This window comes from Malaclemys terrapin, chromosome 4 (genome assembly GCF_027887155.1).
Source record: "Malaclemys terrapin pileata isolate rMalTer1 chromosome 4, rMalTer1.hap1, whole genome shotgun sequence".
Classification (NCBI taxonomy): Eukaryota; Metazoa; Chordata; order Testudines; family Emydidae; genus Malaclemys; species Malaclemys terrapin.
In genome coordinates, this window is record NC_071508.1 from 90,217,005 (window position 1) to 90,239,246 (window position 22,242).

General features: G+C 41.6%; 1 protein-coding gene across 1 annotated transcript in view; it reads right to left on the reverse strand.

The window, feature by feature from the left end:
* The window catches only part of LOC128836249 (stAR-related lipid transfer protein 9-like), a 164,268-nt gene that overhangs the window by 17,796 nt on the left and 124,230 nt on the right, over nucleotides 1–22,242 (reverse strand). The window contains exons 16-21 of the mRNA XM_054026341.1: nucleotides 20,881–21,060; nucleotides 6,787–6,838; nucleotides 5,740–5,877; nucleotides 4,501–4,583; nucleotides 3,664–3,773; nucleotides 1,061–1,111 (exon numbers count right to left, since the gene is read on the reverse strand). Coding sequence (XP_053882316.1) covers nucleotides 1,061–1,111; nucleotides 3,664–3,773; nucleotides 4,501–4,583; nucleotides 5,740–5,877; nucleotides 6,787–6,838; nucleotides 20,881–21,060 — 614 coding nt within the window. The remainder of the gene's footprint in view (nucleotides 1–1,060; nucleotides 1,112–3,663; nucleotides 3,774–4,500; nucleotides 4,584–5,739; nucleotides 5,878–6,786; nucleotides 6,839–20,880; nucleotides 21,061–22,242) is intronic.

Here is a 22,242-nt window from a genome sequence, read left to right on the forward strand (position 1 = left end):
TGTCATAAGGAGGAGGGAGAGAACTTGTTCACCTTAGCCTCTAAGGATAGAACCAGAAACAATGGGTTTAAACTGCAGCAAGGGAGGTCTAGATTGGACATTAGGAAAAAGTTCCTAACTGTCAGGGTGGTTAAACACTGGAACAAATTGCCTAGGGAGGTTGTGGAATCTCCGTCTCTGGAGATATTTAAGGGTAGGTTAGATAAATGTCTACTAGGGATGGTCTAGGCAGTATTTGGTCCTGCCATGCGGGCAGGGGACTGGACTCGATGACCTCTCGAGGTCCCTTCCAGTCCTAGAATCTATGAATCTATGAATCTATGAATCCCCTCAAAAGCAGCATTTTCACACTTACAGTTTGACTGAAAAAAGACCCTGAGATGAGATAAAGAAGCTTTGCAGGGTCATTTGCAATCCATTTGTTAAATTGCACTTACAACATTAAAAAAACCCACAACAATTGGTCAGCACAGCTTTAAGGTTGGATCCATTAGAATGTTAGGTTCATCTCACTTGGGACTTGAGTTTAATAGCTTGGCAAGCCACTAAAGCAAAAAAGCATCAAATATGAAATAAGAATAGCATCATGGCAGCAAGCAACAGGGTCTCATCTGCACTTCGATTGCAAACTGCCATTCTGACACTTCAATGTGATGAAATGCACTTGGATTATCGTGGTCCAGACTGCCTCCTCCCACAGCGGCCAATCGGGAAAGGAAGGGCTAGAGAGGCCAGAAAATCAGCATGGTTTTGACATGATCCTAATAATTCTAACTTGTGATAGTCATAGCTAAGAAAGCCTAGAAAATTAAGCAATTAAACAATGTTATAGCTCTGAACAGGCTGAGTCAAGAATGGAGATGGACATGAAGACCTAATGATTACAGAGGAAGGAGCTGACTGCATCTTTGCACCAGTATCAATTTCCCTGAGCCTCACATATCTGTAATTCCCAAAGTTTGCCTGAGGATGCATACTCATTTGCAAAGATTGGAGAACTGTGCAGGAAATCTCATGATGAAAGGTACTGTCATATACTAACTTCAAGCTAGTCTCTTACCTCATCATTTCAGTCGAATGTTTGTACTCTTCATGGCCTATATGCTTTTGACTGTGGAAAAACCAAGAAATATATTACAGTCAGTACTGTATATCAGATACGCTTCTACTAGGTGACATTGATTTGCTCTGATGTTGCCTCTGCAACATCTACAGACCACTTCAGTCCCATTTTATCCCTATATTATAGACCTTTGTGCTGACCCTCTTAGGGGGAAACATTTCAATCACATGAGCAAATCCACTTATCTGGAATAAGAGACACACTTATCACTTAGTGCAAGGGAAGAAAAAGAAAAACAATTTGGTTTAACTTTGTGGAAAGACTACAGAAGAGAAACAAAAGATTGCTGGATTTCTTCAGGTAAAACACAGCTAATAAAAACTACATGCACATTATATCTCATCTCAGTAACAGACAGTCATTAATAAAAATTCAAATGAGCAGGACACCAAAAAGTTTCATTTTCAGAGTAACAGTTTAAGATAATCATGGCAAAATGGAAAACAACATTATACACTATAATATAGCATATTCCCATCCTAAAGGAATCTACTATCTATACATAATCTGGAAATCAATCAGAAATAGTCCTCAATCCTGTCTGGTTTATGAAGGCAACTCAAACACTCGCTAAAAAAAAAACAAAATAGCGATGTACAATCCTATATGCCTTGAGATGTCTCAAATATCTGATACCCATCACTGAGAGCCTACAACAAAGTTTCTACCTCTTTTATATTCAAAACTGTGTAGTGAGTCTCTTAGCATGATGTAGATCATTAGCAAACGTCTTATTTGTAAATTTTTCCATTCTGTGGGGAATGGAGGTAAAAGTGACATGACCTGGTATGATACATTGTACAAAACAAATAAATACCAAATATTGTTTTGTAAAGAAAGGTATCTCCGTATAAAATTAAAAAGAAATAGCTGAAGAGGATCTAAGGATGTTATCCTGAGAGAAGAAGAGCACACAGTGCACACTTGGAGGCAGTAACACAGAAAGCATGCACAAATATTGTATAAGGATGAATGCTTCATGTTCATAAATATAAGAAGGAAAAACATTCCAAGAGAATTTTAAAAATGCTGAATTTTGCTATTCCGTTAGAATAACTCTAGCAAAGAAATGGGTTGATGCTTGAGGTGAACTATGGAAGCAGTTGTTCTTTCCCCAACAATTAAATACAAATCACCATCGCATGACAGCTCTCCAAGAAGAAAATGGTTATATTCAGTTTTATAAATACACCAAATAGCATCCTCTTTATAACTTAAATTTCACACCAAAATTAGCTTCAAAGAACATTAAGTTTGCAAAGTTAAGGACTCAAAAGTTAGGAAATGCCAGAATTAATGTTGCCTGTGCAGCATTAATTCAGCCCCCTTGTTTGTAATGCATTATGGTCTTTAATTTCACAATCACATACTATATTTTCCACAGCTTTATTCAGTGCACATGATAGACCTGCTCTGGGGATGAATCAAGGCTGTATCGTAAAGGAGGCTGCTGTCTGTTGGACCCCTTTGTTGCAGAAGTTGGAAGGCATGTGGTGAATGAGGCAGGGGATTGGAGGAAAAGAAAGGATGGTTTCATGGTTAAGGAAGTTGAATGACCTAAAATTTGGATTCAATCCCTGCCTGTGCCACAGAGTTTCTATGTGATGCTGAACAAATCACGTAAACCAAACTCTTCCCTGGTTGTCACTAATTGTGTGTTCCTCATTTTCTGGGTGCCTGAGTTAAGACCCTGCAGGGGTCTGATTTGCAGAAGTGCTGAGAACTCACAGTAGCAACTGAAGTCAATGGGAGGTGTGATTTGAACATGTAATGTGCTAACCTATGCTAAGTATTCTGAAAAATCAGATCCTAGTCATCTCAAATTGGACACCCAAAATCAGTGGGATCTTTTGACCTTAATCTCTTTGGGCTAGACCCACAAAGGAACTTAGGAGCAACTAAGATTTCTGCTCAGCTGCTACCTCTCTCTGGAGGTGCCTAAATTCCCTAGAAGACTAAATTTCTAGTGAAAATATGCCTAAATTTCTGGCTTTGGGCATGTGCAAAATCACTGAAGTCCAGACGCTGCTAATCAGTTCAGCACCCGAGATCATGCCTAAACCCCAGCAAGATTTTAGGACTTTACCCACCTATCTCACCTGCAGGGCCCAGTCCAGTAGGTGTTTTCAGAGTATACATATCAGATTTGGCCTCATACAAAAGACTGTTGTGGGTGACCATATAGAGCATTTTTGGGGGACTGGTGGTGTGTGTATCCCAGGATACCCAATAGCCCATGCTTAGGGCACTCATCTGGAATGTAGGAGACCTGTTTTTAAATCCTTACTCTCCCTGACTTTAAGTAAGGACTTGAACTTGGGTCTTTTATAGCCCAGGTGAGTGCCCTGACCGCCAGGGCATAGGGTAATCAGGCGTGGTTCTCTCTCAAGCTCTCCTGTTGGAGCTGTTCCACTCATCATTATAATTTAAATCTAAATAAGTAAATAAAATATGATGGGACCTATGCATTCCACTTCTCTTTGAAATGAACCCAGGTTCCAGGGAAGTTCCATTCCAGTGAATACTTCTTTTAAACTTACCTTTCTTTTTCAAGTGGAGAAAAGATATAGGGAGGGGAAGGAGTGAAATCTCCATCCAAGTCCAGCCATTCCAAAGATTTGCTGCTCAATACGGTGGAGACTTCACTAATCTATTAAAAAAAAAACAAGATGGGAGCAGAGGAAGGAATATTAAAACAACCTAGCAGGTTTCAACTTATTATTGCTGCTGTTAATATGTGCCACAGAATAGAGCATGTCCCTTGTCCCAGTGACCTTGCAGATGTCTAAGTCTGTTTGGAAATCTGAATAAACTATTTTCTAAATAATATCCTGCAGTAGTGAGTTCCCTTTTTATACACCACATAAAAAGTATTTCCTTTTATCAATTTTTAATTTCAATCTCTAACTCCAATGCATGTAACAATATCTACATGAATACTGGGGAACTCAATATATATATTTCACCAGCTAAAATTGTTTTTAGTGTATTTAATGCTGAACGGTGAGCTAATACCATAACGAGGATAACTCAGAATATTATTGACCATGGAAAGTTTTTAAATTGTCTTTCCCCTTTAGTATTCTGCCTCTAGTTATATTGTTTCAACCCCAGTGAAGTCATGACTAGAAAACAAGGATATATTAAATTATTTAAGAGGATCTGCATTTTCTTTTGCTAAGCAACTCTGCAAACAGCACCGGTGTCCATCCACAATGGTTTAGTGTTACTACAGACCATTAGAAGGAGGAAATGATGCAAGTAAATAAGTAGATATGAAGAAATGTTATACATTTGATATTTGCGTTTAAAATGAAATAAGGTTAGTCACCCATGAAGGAATTTAGGAAAGAAAAATATAAAGTCTCAAAACTTACCAATCTTCTTTGTCTTAAAATGGCAGCCTCTGCTGGGTGGTTGAACCTAAATTTATGAGCCTTGCCCAGGACAACAAGACCTCCTGTTCAAAAAAAGGAAACTATGAAGATAAAATTTTATCAAACACCTGGAATTTGATGTGTATCCATGGTACATACAATTTAAACCACTCGTAGTAACACTTCGCTGACTGTTACTGCCAGCATTACTGTGCTTTTTAAAAAATCTTAAACCCTGGAGGTCAGGGGAAAATACACTGCTGGAAATTTCTTTTTATTCTGACTCCTCTATCTTAATGACAAGGAGCACATAAGAGAAAGATTTCAAATCCCAGTGCTCAGTAATTAAGATACTCAAAAAATCTTTAAAGTGAAAATGCTACAAAAAGTGAGAAAAAATCTAAAGCACAAATTAAGTAAAAAAAAATTCAAAGAAGAATTTCGAAACGCCCCTACATAGAGCCATATTTTAATCCCACAGCAGCATGATCTTGGAACTTTGAAGTAGAATTGAAAAAAAGTGTCAATAATAAGATAAAGACTTGTCCTAGTAAGCTGAATAAGACTGTCTGGTGGTGGTGTGTGAAAGAAGCACCATCTCCTAACAGCAGAAGCTCTGGGCAGCCAAGAAAAGTGGTTTCCCAGTGTTTGCCTCTGAAACCACAATACGGGCCTGTTTCACTGACATCAATAGAGTTTGTTAGGTGCTTTTGTAAACCCGGCCTTAAATCTCTAACCCTAACTTTGAATTCAGAGACACTCCCCTGTACTCTATAGCTCAACATCTACAATTTTGACAAAAATCTGATTCCAATGAGAAATGAAGTCTAAGGTAATTCAACCATTCTAGTACAGTCCACAGAAAGCCAAGCTCTTATGGCTTTTGCAGTGGACATGTTAGAGGGGTTCTACCTAACCCATTACCTTACTGATCAGAAGCAATCCTGAAAAGCCTTCCATTTTCAGAGAGCTAAGAATTACTGCAGCTAAAATTAATCTTAATATGACCATAACTGTTTCATTTTAACATAACACGTATGCCCATCCATTTAGTAGACGTGTACGACTTCAGTAGATCCTAGTTTCTGAACTCAGAGGGTTATTAGGTTGTATTGTTCCACCCTAAGGAATGCTGAGGAATGGATTTACAGTATTTACTCTCTCAGTATTTTACTGTATTCACCTGCTGATACCTGTATCATTAGCATCAACGTCACAAAAAGGAACCGCAAGACTCACCTTGTGACAGACGACAAGCACCAGTGACTTTCTGTCCATTTACAGTACAATATGCTCCCTGGACTGGCCGCAGTGTCACAATCCCACACTTGTTGTCTATAATGCAATGGTTCCTTTCAATCCATTGACCCTGCAGAACTAAAAATTGTAGGTCATTTTTACTGGATCATTTTAGGTTTATTTTAAACTCTTTTCCACATTTGCTTTAGAACAAAAGCTTCCAGTGCAGGTAAGTACAGCACTATAGTCAAAGAACAATCCTATGCACCGTATAGAAACCTAAATTTCTCCTCTGATTACTAGTTCAGGATCGGTTTTTGGAAAAGTTTACTGGTCTGAAAGTATTTGTACTGTTCTTCCAAAATTCTATTCCTAGCAAGTTGTAAGTTATCAGGACCTGTAATCATGCTATATTTTCTATTTGAACTGTGACATTATTTTAATAGCTGATATTTCACTAAATACTAGAGCTAGAGACCGGTGATTTAATCAAAGCTGGCATTCCAAGCTGTTTCCAATTTCAGTATTAAATGTCAGTTTCTACTAGTTTTGGTACATCTTGAAATTGTGGCTGCTAAAAAAAAAAATCACATCAGAAATGAAAGGGGGGGGGGGAGGAAGATAATGAAAACTAAGTAATTTTAAGATCTAACACCCATGACCCAGCACAGCTGGAAAGAAATATATTGAACCACAGGAAAGCCAGTTTGAGAGAGAGAGAGAGAGAGAATTAAAACCGGAATGAATAGAGCAAGTTCTGGGCTTTGAACCACAATAATTTTCAATCCCTAATGTAAATTTACCCTACTAGGGAAAAACTTAAGTAGATACTCAATTACACGGTGTTTCTTGACCCAATAAATAGCAGCAAAAATTAACTAACACTTCATTATATAGCAAACCTACAAGCAGTTATTTTCTTCTCAACTTCTCACATGGAGACTGCTGGTAAAGAAAAAATGCCTATTAGACTGTTATGCTAGACAAGCAAAAGCATCTGGGTTGACAGAACACACTGTAAAATCCTCTGTAATCTCAGTCTCTTACCAATATCCTGCTCCTGGTCTGAATCACATCTTCCAATTTTGGTTGTTCCTTCCTAAAAGAGGGAAATCACTATTGTAAATAAGGTAAATTAAAAGTAATCTATTGAAAATTAAAAATGCATAAAAGTTCTCATTAATTCAGCTGCAGTATCTTGGTAAATATTTCAGACAAGGTATCCCTGCCTGGGTTGATTAGAGCAGACTGTAGCTATTAGTTGTAATCTGTATGGAGTCTTAACCCTCAACTGCCCTCAGTTTTGTAATTGCTATGAATCACACTTAGTGCTTCCTCTGTTGTTACTTAAGCAGATGCTGCAACCAGTTGGATAATTTTTTTAAGTTGCTTGAGTTAGATGTTTTGCTTGCATGGCTGCTCTCATGCACAATTACTATATTTAAATATGAACACTGGTATCTGAGTTTTTCAGACGGGCTACTCAGATGCCCAATGACCCAATCTGAGTAGGTAATTATGATAACTGCATGCACAAATATGTGTGTGTGCAAAATAAGAAGCCAATTTTGAAAACACAGCCCAGAATGTAAATCTTCAAGGAGCAGTTTACTGATGATTAGATAGATAGATAGAAAATCCCAACTCTTGAAGGGAGTTAGGCACAGAGTATGGATGCAGTAAACTAACTACAATCAGACAGTAATCCGTGTATGTAAATTTTCCATGGATGAATGCGTTCTAATAAATCAATATTCTTGTTGATTATTAAAGTTTATGTGTCCCTATATATGAACAAATATTATATACACTCACAATTTTGAAAAAAGAACAAAGTGTTACATAAAAAAATTCTCAGGCCATCCAGTTCAAAAAATAAATTTTGGGGCAGTTATGGAAGCAAGCTAATATTTATTCTATTTTGACAAAAGAAATGTCAATAAAACATAAGGTCACAAATCAATATTCTGAATATGTAAACTAGCAATAAAGGCAGTAGACTCACATCCTGTCTATTATGTTCCTTGTATTATTCCTTAGGAAAACAAAGTCAGGACATTTCTTAGTTCTGACAAGGCACAATATCTATTTACTGCTAGCACTATGTTTCAATAGTTCAGTAAGCTGATTAGTACACACACATTCTCTAACAAGTTTATTTTAAAAAATATATTACAACACAACCATATCTTGATAATCAGCGGTTTAGATTATATAAAAATTAAATTATTATTATTTGTACAGTATCTGAAGTTTTTTGTGGTCCAACCAGAACAAATGAAAATATGGTCCTCGCTCCAAATAGCATATAATTTAATTCTAAACACGAAGCAACACGAGAGAGCAACGATCCATAAGGGCAGAAAAAGGAAGGATGAGGTTTATAATAAGATGACAAGGTTACTTAGGGGATAATGAATTACATATAATCATGAGCATGTCTTACTAGTTTCCCAGCATCTGATGGGAAGGGGTGATTGTCACTCTCACCCAGGGCCGGTGCAAGGAAGTTTCGTGCCCTAGGCGAAACTTCCACCTTGCACCCCACCCCCCACCCTGAGGTGCCCTCTCCACGGCAGCTCCCCCCCCAACCCTGAGGCGCCCCCCCCCGTGATAGGCCCCCCCCCCCCCGGGAGCCATGCAGCAGCTCCCCACCCCAGCTCACCTCTGCTCCGCCTCCTCCCCAAGCACGCCGCCCCCGCTCTAATTCTCCTCCCCTCCCAGGCTTGTGGCGCCAAACAGCTGATTGGCACCACAAGCCTGGGAGGCGGGAGAAGTGGAGCAGCAACGGCGTGCTCGGGGAGGGGGCGTAGAAGAGGTGAGCTCCCCCCCACACCCTGAGGCACCCCCGTGGCAGCTCCCCATCCCCCTGGCCCGGGGAGCCGTGCGGCACCTCCCCACCCCAGCTCACCTCTGCTCCGCCTCCTCCCTGAGCATGCAGCCCCTGCTCTAATTCTCCTCCCAGGCTTGCGGTGCCAAACAGCTGATTGGCGCTGCAAGCCTGGGAGGCGGGAGAGGTGGAGCGGCGACCGCGCGCTTGGGGAGGAATGCTGTAAAAAAAAAAAAAAAATTGGGGGCACTGCTTTTTGGCGCCCCCAAATCTTGGCGCCCTAGGCAACCGCCTAGTTCGCCTTAATGGTAGCACCGGCCCTGCTCTCACCCCATGGAGCTGGGGTAGGGTTGCCATCTGTCCAGTTTTTCTAGGAACTTCCCTTTTTTGAGTTAGCTGTCCCAGGAAATCTGTAAAGGTGCTCAGTACACACTGCCAGCTGTCCAATTTTATAGGCCCAGGATCATCCTGAATGCCCGAGTTTTTATATCGCAGAGATGACAACCCTAGGTTGGGTCCCTGTACAGAGGGGTTGGGTAACAACTCTAAACTGCCAACCCAGCACAACCTTCTACTTGGGTGACTGAGAGGGAGTGAAGCTCATACACAAAGCCCTCTGCTGAGAGGTTGAAGGCTCTCTCCTCAGGGAGAAAAGGGGTTTAAAAAGCCAGCTCCTAAGTGACCAAAGGAGCTAGCAAAGAGGAACGGCGAACAGGAGTTTTGCGAGGGAGTTGAGAGCGGCATTCCTTCGAGGTCCAGCTCTCAAGCAGAGAAAGTCCCACAACAAAATAAAACAGCACAAGCTACCAAGGTAAGGAGAGTTTGGTTTCAGTGAGAGTTCAGCAGCAGGGGGAGGAGGCCAAGGGACTATAACCTATTAGAAGAATGTCAGAAAACCCCCTAGTAAAGAAAGGGAGAATGAGGAGGAGAGAACCCAATACATCTAACAAACATACTCTAAACTTATGCCAATAAACCAGCCCCTCCCCACCAATCAAAAATAACCAACTTTAAAAAAAAGATGCAAGAGTAAAAATAGTGCAGACAGAAATTCAGTTGCAGAGTGGGAACTATCCAGTTTATTACACTGAATGCAGCATGTGAGACTACCTGCCTCAGGGGCAGGTGGTATATGTGTGCATATGGTGCAAGCAGCTCATGGCCCTCAGAGAGAGTTTGGGCTCTTGAGGGCAGAGTAGCTGACATGCAGGAGCTAAGGGAGACAGAGAGATATGCAGAGGAGACTTTCAGGGACACAACAGAGCAGTTTCACCCTCAGTCTGACAACCTCTCTTCAGAAAGATGAAAGTCTCGAGGAAAGAGAACATCAAGCTGGAGCAGAGAAAAAAACTATTCAATATTTGGGACCCTCCTTCCAGATGATGTCATGGTTTCCTCTTGTACTGAGGAGATCACCTCCAGGGGGAGAGAACCCCAGTTACTAGGAACACAGCAAGGTAATAGTAACAGAGGATTTGATTAGCAGCAGTGTTGATAGTTGGGTTTGTGATGACCTGGAGAACCACACAATTGCCTGCTGGGTGCAAAGGTTGTGGTTCTCACAAGACATCTGAACAGACTTATGTGCAGTGTTGGGGAGGAACCAGTGGTTGTGGTGCATGTGGGTACCAATGATATAGGCAAAGGTAGGAGAGAGGTTACGGACGCCAAATTTAGGCTGCCAATTAAGACACTAAAGTCCAGGACCTCCATGGTAGCATTCTCTGAAAAGCTTCCAGTTCCATGCACCAGGCCAGGAAGACTGGCAGAACTTCAGGGTCTCAATGCGTGGATAAGCCAATGGCATAAGGAAGACGGTTTTAGGTTTGTTGGGAACTGGGGAACCTTTTGGAAAAGAAAGAAAACCAAAATGAAATCAGATTGCTGGCATGTGCGATTAGAAAGGTTGTAGAGGATTTTTTAAACTAAGGGACAGGGGAAAGTCAGCCAGGCAGAGATGTCCCTTAGGGATGAGTTTATTAAAGGGAGAACTGTATATCCTAGTAAAGATGATAGGAAAGAAGTTGTTAATGTACAGGTAGGAGCTAGTGAGTAGTAAAAGAGCTTATATCAAAATGCTAGAAGTCTACATACTACGATGGGTGAACTAAAATGCCTGGCATTAAATGAGGATATTGATATAATAGGAATCACAGAAACCTGGTGAAATGAGGATAATCAGCGGGACACGGTAATACAAGGGTACAAAATACACAGGAATGACAGAGTAGGTTGCGCTGGTGGGGGTGTGATTCTATATGTGAAAGAAAGCATAGAATCAAATAAAGTAGAATCAAACTGTACCACAGAATCTCTATGGAAAGAAATTCCATGCTTGAAGAATAAGAATACAGCAGTAGACATATTTACCAACCGCCTGACTAGTATGGTGACGGTGCTTATGAAATCACTCAGTGATATTAGACAGGCTACAGAGGCAAAAAAAAAAAATAATCATAGTGGATTTCAACTATTCTCATATTGACCTCAGAAAGAACTGCAGGAACAAAATTTCTTGATACTATAAATGACTGCTTCTTGGAGCAGCTTGTCCCGGAACCCACAAGGGAAGAGGCAATTCTTAATTTAGTCCTAAGTGAAGCACAGGATCTGGTCCAAGAGGTGAATACAGCTGATTGCTCGGTAATAGCGACCATAATGTAATTAAATTTAACATCCTTGTGGGGGAAAAATGCCAAATAAACTCACCACAGTAGCATTTAACTTCAAAAAGGGGAACTACACAAAAATGAGGAAGCTAGTTAAATGGAAATTAAAAGGAACAGTAGCAAGGGTGAAATGCCTGCAAACTGCATAGAAACTATTTTAAAACACCATAATAAAGGCTCAAACTAAAAGTATACCCCAAATTAAAAAAAACAGTAATAGGACCAAAAAATGCTACTATGGCTATGTGATGGGGCGTTCATCCCACACCAGCCATTGAAGGGGCTCAGTTGGCTAATTGGGCTAATTATCCATCTAGGCTGCAGTTTGAGGAGGAGCTCACCTGGGTAGGAACAGGCAGGGGTTGTATAAAGCCAAGTAGCTCAGGGCAGAAAGAGGCTGCTGGAGAGAGGCTGCAGTCACTCCCTGGGAGCAGAGAGGAGAGCAGAGCAGAGGAGAGGAGAAAACCCAAGAAAGAATAAGCCCAAGAAGGGTTAACCCCAGAGGAGTTATAGGGAAAGGAAACCTGAGAGAGCAAGGTAGAAAGAAGTCCAGGGAAACAGCAGCAAGGGGTAGGATAGGGCAGACCCTGAGTGCTTGTTACAGGGTTCCTGGGCTGGAATCCAGTGCAAAGGGCGTGCCTGAGTTCCCTTAACAGCCACTGGGAAGTGGCGCAGGATTGTGAGAGGTGCCAACCAGACAGCTGGTCTAGAGAGACTTGGCTGCCCAGAAGGGGAGGACTATATAGTGATCTGGCTGGAGGGCTGAGTCACAAAGAGAGAGAGAGAGGGGTCACAGCTTGAGTAACTGATGGAAGGAAGCACCAGACCAGGTTGAGCTGATCCCCAGAGAAGCCACAAGGAGGTACTACTTGCAGTGAGAGAACCCCCTTCCCAGGCTAAACAACAGAGTAAAAGAGGTAATTAGAGGCAAAAAGGCACCCTTTAAAAATCAAATCCTATGGAGGGAAATATAAAGGAACAAACTGTGGCAAAACAAGTGTATGTAAAAGTATAATAAGGCAGGCCAAGAAAGAATGTGAAGGGCAACTAGTTAAAGCCACAAACTAACAGCAAAAAATATTTTAAGTACATCTGAAGCAGAAAGCTTGCCAAATAGTCCAAGTGGGACACTGGACAACCCAGGTGCTAAGGAAACACTCAAGGAAGACAAAGCCATTGTGGAAAAGCTAAATTAATTCTTTGCATCTGTCTTCACTGCATGGGATGTGGGAGAAATCCCCAAACCTGAGCCATTTTTTTTAGGTGACAAATAACAGGAACTGTTCCAGGCTGAGGCATTAGTAAAGGTGGAACAAAATGATAAACTAAATAGTAATAAGTCATCAAGACCAGATGGTATTCACACAAGAGTTCTGAAGGAACTCAAATATGAAATTGTAGAACTACTAATTCTAGTATGTAAACTATCAATTAAATCAGCCTCTGCTAGGGTGACCAGATAGCAAGTGTGAAAAATCGGGACAGGAGATGGGGGGCGGGGGGATAATAGGAGCCTATATAAGAAGAAGACCCAAAAATCAGAACTGCCCCTATAAAATCGGGACATCTGGTCACCCTAGCCTCTGCACCAGATGACTGAAGGATAGCTAACGTAATGCTAATTTTTTTTAAAAAGGCTTTAGAGTTGATCCTAGCAATTACTGACAGTAAGCCTAACCAGGCAAACTGGTTGAAACTATAGTCAAGAACAGAATTATCAGACACCTAGATAAACACAATATGTTGGGGCTGAGTCAATACAGCTTTTATAAAAGGAAATCATGCCTCACCAATCTATTAGAATTCTTTGAAGGGGTCAACAAACATGTGGACAAGAGTGATCCAGTGGACATAGCGTACTTGGACTTTCTGAAAGTCTTTGACAAGGTCCCTCACCAAAGGCTCTTAACCAAAGTAAGCAGTCATGGGATAAGAAGGAAGGACCCCTCATGGATCAGTATCTGGTTAAAAGACAGGAAACAAAGGATAGGAATAAATTATCAGTTTTCACAGTGGAGAGAGGCAGATAGCCAGGTTCCCCAAGGATCTGTACAGGGACCAGTGCTATTCAACATATTCATAAATGATCTGTAAAAGGGAGTGAACAGTAAGGTGGCAAAATGTATAGATGATACAATGTCCAAGACTGACAGCTGAGATTTACAAAGGGGCCTCATAAAACTGGGTGACTGGGCAACAAAATGGCAGATGAAATTCAATGTTGGTAAATCCTAAGTAATGCACATTGGAAAAAATCATTCCAACTATGCACATAAAATGATGGGGTCTAAATTACTTGTTACCACTCAAGAACGATCTTGGAGTCACCCTGGATAGTTCTCTGAAAACATCCACTCAATGTGCAGCAGCAGTCACAAAAGCTAACAGAGTGATAGAATCATTAAGAAGGGGATAGATAATACAACAGAAAATATGATAATGGCACTATATAAATCCATGGTATTTGAATACTGAGTGCAGTTCTGGTTGCTCCATCTCAAAAAAGATACATTAGAATTGGAAAAAGTGCATAGAAGGGCAATGACAATGATTAGGTGTTTAAACTTCATGAAAACAAATGGGATGTTACTTTCATTGTTTTCACTTACTTATATCCCAATGTAATGTACACATTTACATTGTGTACACACCTGTAACTAAATAACCCATCAAACGAGAAAGAAGCTGTGTGGAATGCAAATGAAGTATTTTAACAGAAAAGTGCTAATTTCAAAGCAAGTGGTCATTGTGCATGACAATTGGAGGTCAAAGACTCTAAATTCATTCCTCACTCTCCTTCATTAAAGAAAGAGCGCACTTGGGTAGTGACCCTGTCAGCTTGTTTTCTGTGAGAAGAAGCTATAAGCAAAGCTGAGAGTCTGTCACAGAGGTCACGGATCCCGTGACTTTCCGGGACCTCCATGACTTTTGCAGCCACGCCAGCTGCTGCTGGGGCAGCCCCCGTGGCCAGCCGCCCAATCCTAAGTTCCCTGTAAGCTATAAGCAGGCTATCAAGTGTTGCGCAGTTCAGGTGTCCCTCCGTCCACTGCCGTGTGTTGCTCCTGCCTTCTGCCTTGGAGCTGCTCCCAGGAGCCTCCTACTTGCTGCGCAGATGGGGGGTACCCTATCCCTACCCTCAAGCATATCTACCTCTCCCCCAAGCTTAGTGTCATCTGCGAACTTGCTGAGGGTGCAATTCATCCCATCATCCAGATCCTTACAAAACCGGCCCCAGGAACGACCCCTGGGGCACTCCGCTTGATACCGGCTGCCAACTAGACATCAAGCCGTTGATCACTACCCGTTGAGCCCGACAATCTAGCCAGCTTTCTATCCACCTTATAGTCCATTCATCTAATCCATACTTCTTTAACTTGCTGGCAAGAATACTGTAGACTACCATATCAAAAGCTTTGCTAAAGTCAAGATCTATCTCATCCACCACTTTCCCCATATCCACAAAGCCAGTTTGCCTTCTATGAGGAGATATCAGGTTGGTCAGGCATGACTTGCCCTTGGTGAATCCATGTTGATTGTTCCTGATCACCTTCCTCTCCTCCAAGTGCTTCAAAATGGACTCCTTGAGGACCTGGTCCATGATTTTGCTGGGGACTGAAGTGAGGCTGACAGGTCTGTAGCTCCCCAGGTTCTCTTTCTTCTCTTTTTAAAATATGGGCACTATATTACCCTTTTTCCAATCATCCGATCTACTTGCTGATCTACTTAAAGTGGGGTCAGTATACTTCAAGGGGCAACATGCGCGCCCGCAGCGCGTGTCTCCGTCGCATGCACAGACTGTCTTTCACACTCACTTCCCAACACATACTTGTATTGTTCTTACTTCCTGATACTTCTTTTAAAGTGTGTTATTTTAGTTTTTTTACTAGTCTATGCATTTCATAATTTTTATTTCTCTTACACTTAAATTTAATTCTTTGAATAGTGAGTTCTAAAATGCCTAACCTGTCCTGGCTGGAGTAATTATTCCTATGGTAACTTTTAAAAAATATATATTATATCTAGGCTTTTGGTTTCTACTGGTGGTGCACATCCACACATTACCTCGATATGATGCACATTCATTCCGCATATAGATGGAAAAAATTAGAGGGAACACTGCCCCAAGCCCTTGCCCCGAGCCCCCTCTCGCCCCCAAACTCCCTCCAAGAGCCCATGCCCCACATCCCGCCCCCCCGCACTCAGAACCCCTTGTGGCCGTTCCTCCGTCTAGGAGCAGCAGGGACATGTCACCACTTTTGGGGAGCCACGTGGAACCAGGTAGGGAGCCTGCCGGCCCCATTCCAACCAGATTATAAGCCAGACTTTGAATGAAGATCAGAAATGCCAGTTTATAGAGCTTTCTGGTGGTAAAGTGCCAGATAACACAGCTTTTACTGTATTCGGGAAAATATTTTTGCACTTCAGTTTTGAAAACACATCATCTCTCAAAAGACTTTACTGCACAAATGGACTAATCCTTTTTACACCAATACAAATAGATCCTACAATTTAAACTTCAGACCCTAAGGAGATATTAAATTCAAGAGGAAAGATACTCTTCACAAAAAAGGCAACTAACAACATGTCGCTGAGCTGTTGTAAAATCTACTGTATATGAAAAGTATATGAAGTAGGACACAGGAAGAGAATAATGGATAACACACTGCTTGCACAATATGATTCAAAATTGGCTGCCTTTTCCTTCCCTGCAAAAAGTACAGAATGACAGTGCAATGTTGTAGCACAAAAACATAAGGAACACTAAATGTTACCTTCTTGTTGTTCAGATGGAAGTAACAGACACCAGAGTCTAAAAGAGGCAAAGCACAAAGAAAAGAAAAGGCAGCATCTAGGAGCAAAGAAAGAGGGGACAAAGATGTTAGTGTAAATGAAACAAACTTAATAAGAGGCCTTATATGAGTCCTATTGGTGAGCCTTCAGACTAGCTTTTCTCCATTAAAATGGAGATCTGTTAACCACTTTAGGTTTCGTCAAAAGTAGCATGTGGAATACTTTACTGTTTGCAAATCAGAATATTATAATATGGAAGGACTAGCTTTAAAAAAAAGTGTGCTTTAAGTAGTAGTGACAGTTGAATTAATGTTGTCGAAATTCAATATGAATGTCTACTAACATTGACATTTACAGCTGCATCACTAATACTTTAAATTATTTATTTTGAAATGGCTAACAAAAATAATTCCACAGACTACGTGCCAGTGACAATACCTATGTATTCTATGCCGCTCAATGGAGGAGACCTTTAGTTGCATTCACCTCACTGGTAATATACCTTCATAGTAGTAATAAAACTCTGCCTTTGGACTGCACCACCAAAGTTGTGGATATGCAATTTACCTTTTTTTTTTTTTTTTTTTAATGATGGAAGAGAGGGTTATGTCTACATATTTAGTTCAAATAAAAGCATTCAGATCAAATGTGAGAATGAATCACTAAAAAGATCTACAAGCACAAATTCCAAATGCTACTATTTCCAAATAAGAAAAATGTCAAAGCAAAGAGCAAGAACTCTTGAAAGATGCACCTTTGCAAAAAGAAATCTCCTAGACCAATTTTTCAAATGGGCCCCAAACCTACACCTGCAAATTGAATACAAAACTCCATGTAACTATCTGAACTGTATGTATGTGTTCAGTATTTGCAGGCTCACATATAGAAGGTAATTTAAAAATTTGGTCTTTGGTATCTGAATTTGTTCCACAAAGAACACTGTGCATGGAGGGCGTGGCCATTAAATTCAGGACTCCTTGAACAATAACATACTGACCTAAACTGTCTTGCAACTACAATCAGGGGTCAAATATAAAAAAAGTTGGCAGAGAAAGGGGTAAGTTATACCTCCTTGCACCAATTATACCCCTTGTGCCTCATGGGTAATTTACCCCTGTGGAGTGCAAGCACTGTTTATACTGTTGCCTTTGTAGGGTTTCTGCATGGGGCAGCTTTAATTTCCATCACAGCTCCATCAATGCAAAGCTGATTGGAGGTGCAGAATCAGAGCACTGACTGGCTGCCCTGACCAGGCTCCCTTTTTAGCCAGTTCTGGCCACTTTTTCGGTTGTCCTATCCCCAGAGTAACTGAAGTTACAGTTGCTTTGAGCAACTGCAATCTGACCTAATACAAATTTTGAACTCCTCAGGAACTCCACCAGAGGTGCGACCCAATGCCTTCTACAGCACTGATGATGTTAAAAGTAGGGCCGTCAAGCAATTAAAAAAATTAATCGCGATTAATCGTGCTCCAGCCCCAGGAGGCATGGGGAGGGCGTTTCAGGTGAGCCCTGCAAGGCAGGGGGCCGCTCCAGCAAGCCCCTGGCCGTCCTGTTTTTACTTTAAAAACGCAGGGATGAGAACTACCTTACTTTCTGTAGCCTCCTCTTCCCGCCCTCTGGTGGCGGCTTGTGTTACTGCACCTGACCAGACAGGTTCTTCGGAGCAGCTCATGCTGCCTTCCTACCCAGAGAGTCTGAGATTAACATGCATTAAAAAAATTAACGCATTAACTGTGCTGTACATTAATGGCAGTTAATTGACAGCCCTAGTTAAAAGCTATACTATTTTTAAGTCAAAATCACATTTTAAACTAACAGTGCTTTTCTGTTTTCTGAAGCAGATTTCATAGGCATCTAAAGCAGGTTTTTGCTCCAGTGGAGCAATATATTCTTCCTCCATGGCAATTAACACACATAGTAGAACAACATAATTGCATTCTCAGTATGTGAATGACACAAAATGTTCTATGTGGTGCAATTGTAACTGTGTTGGTCCTAGGATCTCAGAGAGACAAGGTGGGTGAGGTAATATCTTTTATTGGTGAGAGACACAAGCTTCAGAAGAGCTCTTTGTGGCTCAAAAGCTTGTCTTTCTCACCAGCAGAAGTTGGTCCAATAAAAGATATTACCTCACCCACCTTGCCTCTACAAAATGTTCTAGCCATTTGAAATGGCCTGTTGCTCACAAGCTAGTTTAAGACAATGAAGGAGTTAGTTTAGAAAAGGAAGAAGAAAAATACATTGCTCATAGGAATTGTTAATACAGATATTGCACGCCATTCCTGAACTGAATTCTAGCATACAGCACTCTTTTATGGGAGCTCTCAGGAACAGTTGCTGGATTTGACAACTGGATTAATGCATTTAATAAGAAAAGAAATCATGTAATAATAAATAAGTAATTTGAATGACAATTCAAAGTCTACACCATTGTTTACCATAACAATTGCAGTTACCATAATGATTGGGTTTGAATTTCAGTTTTAGATGGTTGAAATCAAAGAGAGGGAGACATAAAACTAGTGTTACAGAGCAAAATATTCAGACTACAGAGATAACATTAAAGGACAAGAAAGCTAGTAACATTTCCCTCAAACACATTTTTGTTTGTGCTGGAAAACCAGGTTAACAGATAACCTGACAGGCTGTTCTAAGGATGAACTATCCCAGACAATATTCTCCACAATGTCACACAAAGAAAAAAAGCATTGCCCTGATCAATAATTGTGATCATTGTGCTGACCTGATCTCCAAGTCACATTTGCTGTCACAAAAAGAGTTAGGATTCTAAAAAAGGAGGAGGGTTTGCAGCATTTTGTGTCATAAAGATAAATGTCAGTGAAACAAATGCATGTTGTAAACCGGCTTTTTGTCTATAGCAGGCAAGCTAGATGTGCCATATCACTGCATGCCAGTACTAGCTTGTGGCATCAAACAGTCAAAGTGGCATGCTGCAGCCAAAAAACCAGGTGTCTAAAAGACTGGGTAAAATTTTCAGAAGTGCCTAAGGATGAGATTTTTAGAGCTATTTAAGCACCTAAAGATGCAGATAAGTGCTTAGTGGGATTTTCAAAAGCTGCCAGGTAGATAACTCTCATTGGTTTCAATGGGAAATCATAAAAATCAATGCCAGCTAGGTGCTAGGCACGTTGAAAGTCCCACCAGGAGCTTATCTGCTGGTTTAGGTGCCTAAATACTTTTCAAAATCTGACCCGAGTGACCTAGAAGCCTAAGTCCCATTTTAAAAAGTGGTTTCTACTGGGAGGACTTGCAGTGAGCTTAGGACTCCTAAGCAAAGTCCTGGGCTCCCTGGGCGGCTCTTACCACAGCCCAGCTCTGGCTTCCAGCCTGGCCAGAGGGTAGGGCCTCAGAGAGAAAAGGAGGTGCCGGTGGTGGGCCACAGTTCTGGCACTGGTACCACCCACCCCCACTTCTATACAGATTCCGGTGCTCCTGGCTACTACCCATCACTCATTCCATGCAAAGGCTGTAATAACATGTTTATATTAGAACACCTGGCCAAATTTTAAGCTTCTGCATGCATACTTTGACACAAACAATTAATCCTGTGACAGATATGGCAAATTTTCTACAAATTAGGGAAATCTTATAATATAAGAAGATATACCTATCTCATAGAACTGAAAGGTCAAGTCCAGCCTCCTGCCTTCATTAGCAGGACCAAGTACTGATTTTGCCCCAGATTCCTAAGTGGCGCCCTCAAGGATTGAACTCACAACCCTGGGTTTAGCAGGCCAATGCACAAACCACTGAGCTATCCCTCTTATGCATCATTGTGCACCAGGGATTGTATGTAATACCATGGGGGAGGGTAACCACTGCCTTCCAGAAACTAAGCACAGTGGAGGGCGATTAGGCAAATTCACTCCAGAGAAGTACCACCACCCGAACAGGGGCATATAAAGTATTTCAAAGTTGATTCTGCAGAGACCCATAGACAAAGAAGAGACTTTTGAATAAATAGCCTGAGTTCAAACTGACTCAGGGCCTTTGTTCTGATCCAGCAAATTTTCCAATCCCTGGGAAAAACGGGAAGGACTTTGGCCTACTAAGGTGCCATAAAACTGATGGGTAACCTCTGGAAAGCTTTTAGCACGCACACAAGAACTTTTATGCTTTTCTATATGTTTTTTCTGTAATGCTTTCACCTTAAGAATAGAAGTGCCTCCTTAAAAAGGGCTGTGTGGTAGCTTATAACTGCTGGTAATTATGCTAAAACACAGATGTTGGCTTGTTTAGGCAGTCTGAATTGCTGGGGATATCACAATGTAGGCAGGGAACTGTGCAGCCTGGAAAAAAAACTGGTCAGGAGGGAGAGAGACATGGGTCTCTGTCCAAGAGAGGTGACAGTTTGTGGAGTCTGGAGCCTAGAATGGGTGCCCATGCTGGACCATGGAGGGGGAATACAGGAGCAGTTGCCCTGAACTGTGACTGAGCCCACAAAAAGTGACAGGCACCCATTCTGTGTGTGCAAACAGTTGCTTGCTTGCATATCTGGGCAACTGGGCACCTAGTTTGCTTTTGCATGCATGCACACACACTTTTGAATAAGGTTTGTATATGCACTGATAAAGGTCATCTTAATATTCAGCTGAATGCATCTTGTTTTGTACAGATTGTGGAGAACAGATGGTTTCCCTTTGTTTTTTATTGTTGTCCTGTTACCAACGTGACTGTCTTTTTGTAGAGTTTTTGGTGTGTGACTTGCAATACAGCTTTTTGCTGTTTGATAATTGCCGTTGTAATGCCACACAATCTGGTTCTCTATTCCCAAAGGAAAGACACCTATTGAAAGTCAGACAAAATGAAACAAGTGATTATGTCTCACCCTGAGATGATAAAGCACAACTCCAGTACTGAGGATATCATCATTCACTGCCATTAAATGAGGTAAATTGGAATCTATTGTCACTCCAGCTTTTTCTTTGTTGATGTCCACACTGTATTCTTCCATTATGACTTTCCTGTCAGTCCACTTATCGCTCCAGTCTTTGGTCAGCTGTTCAATCTTAAGGAAGGTCAGAAAAGGAAGTTAACACTAAAGATTTTATTTACACAGCAAGTTAGGTATATCTCAAAAAATCATTTTTTTCCAAAAGAACAGCTTCCCTTTTGCAAATGCAATTTACTCTTGCAAAATTTCTATCTTTCACTGACTTGTAGGCACAAACCTGGGTACTTCCAATTCTAGGTGAAAAGCACATAACTAGACATGCAATTAGAATTGTACCTGCCCTGTATTTCATGTGTGCAAAAATGCAGGTGCACATTACACCATTCCAAGGGGAAGCTGGGACTTAGCTCAGAGGTTCTCAAACTGTGGTCCGTGGACCACCAGTGGTCTGCAAGCTCCATTCAGATGGTCCGCAGATAGTTCCCTCTAAGGTGCACGCCTGCGCTGGCGCACACAGGAGAATGAAGTGCCACCCATCTAATTAGTGGAGCCACGCAGGCGTGGCTCCACTAATTAGGTACTTGGACCCTGGAGAAGACGCACATGTAAGGTGAGGCGGTGGCCTTGGGAGGAATAGGGGGTAGGCAGCAATGGGGTGAGAATAGGAGGTGGGGGAGGGAATTTGGGATGTGCAGGGCTGCAGCAGACAGAGAAAGAGGTGACTTTCCCCAGTTCCAGGGCTGTGGCTGCCAGGGAAAGACCCTCCTCCTTCCCAACCCCAGGTCAGGGGCGGCCACGGCAGGGGAGAGAGGATGCGACCCCCCCACCTCCTTCCCAGCCCCAAACAACAAAATTCTCACTTTTCATTGTTTCTGTCTTCCTAACCACTTCAGAGAGAAGGGTAGAAAACTCCTCTCCTTGAAGTCCACTTGGTACCTCAACTCACACATCTAATTTACCTGAGAAGCACATTGTTACTACAGTGATGAGTGCTACAGAAAACTCTAAAATGGCCAGGTTACACAGATATGAAAAATATACTGTAGTAAGATGAGGCCCTGAAACATAACCTCTTGTGTCAGAGGCCTAGTCTGAGGCCTGAAGCCTGAACCAAAGTACTTCCAGGCATTGCGAAGCAAAAGCCTGGGCTGTGAGCCAGCGGCAGGCCCCACTCACAGAAGTTGGCAAGAAGAGGGCTGCTAGAAGCAGGTGCATCTTAAAGACAGGGTCAAAAGGACATCATGATGGATAGATCTCTTTGAAACAACATGATCAAAGGAGGAGACAGCCCCCAAT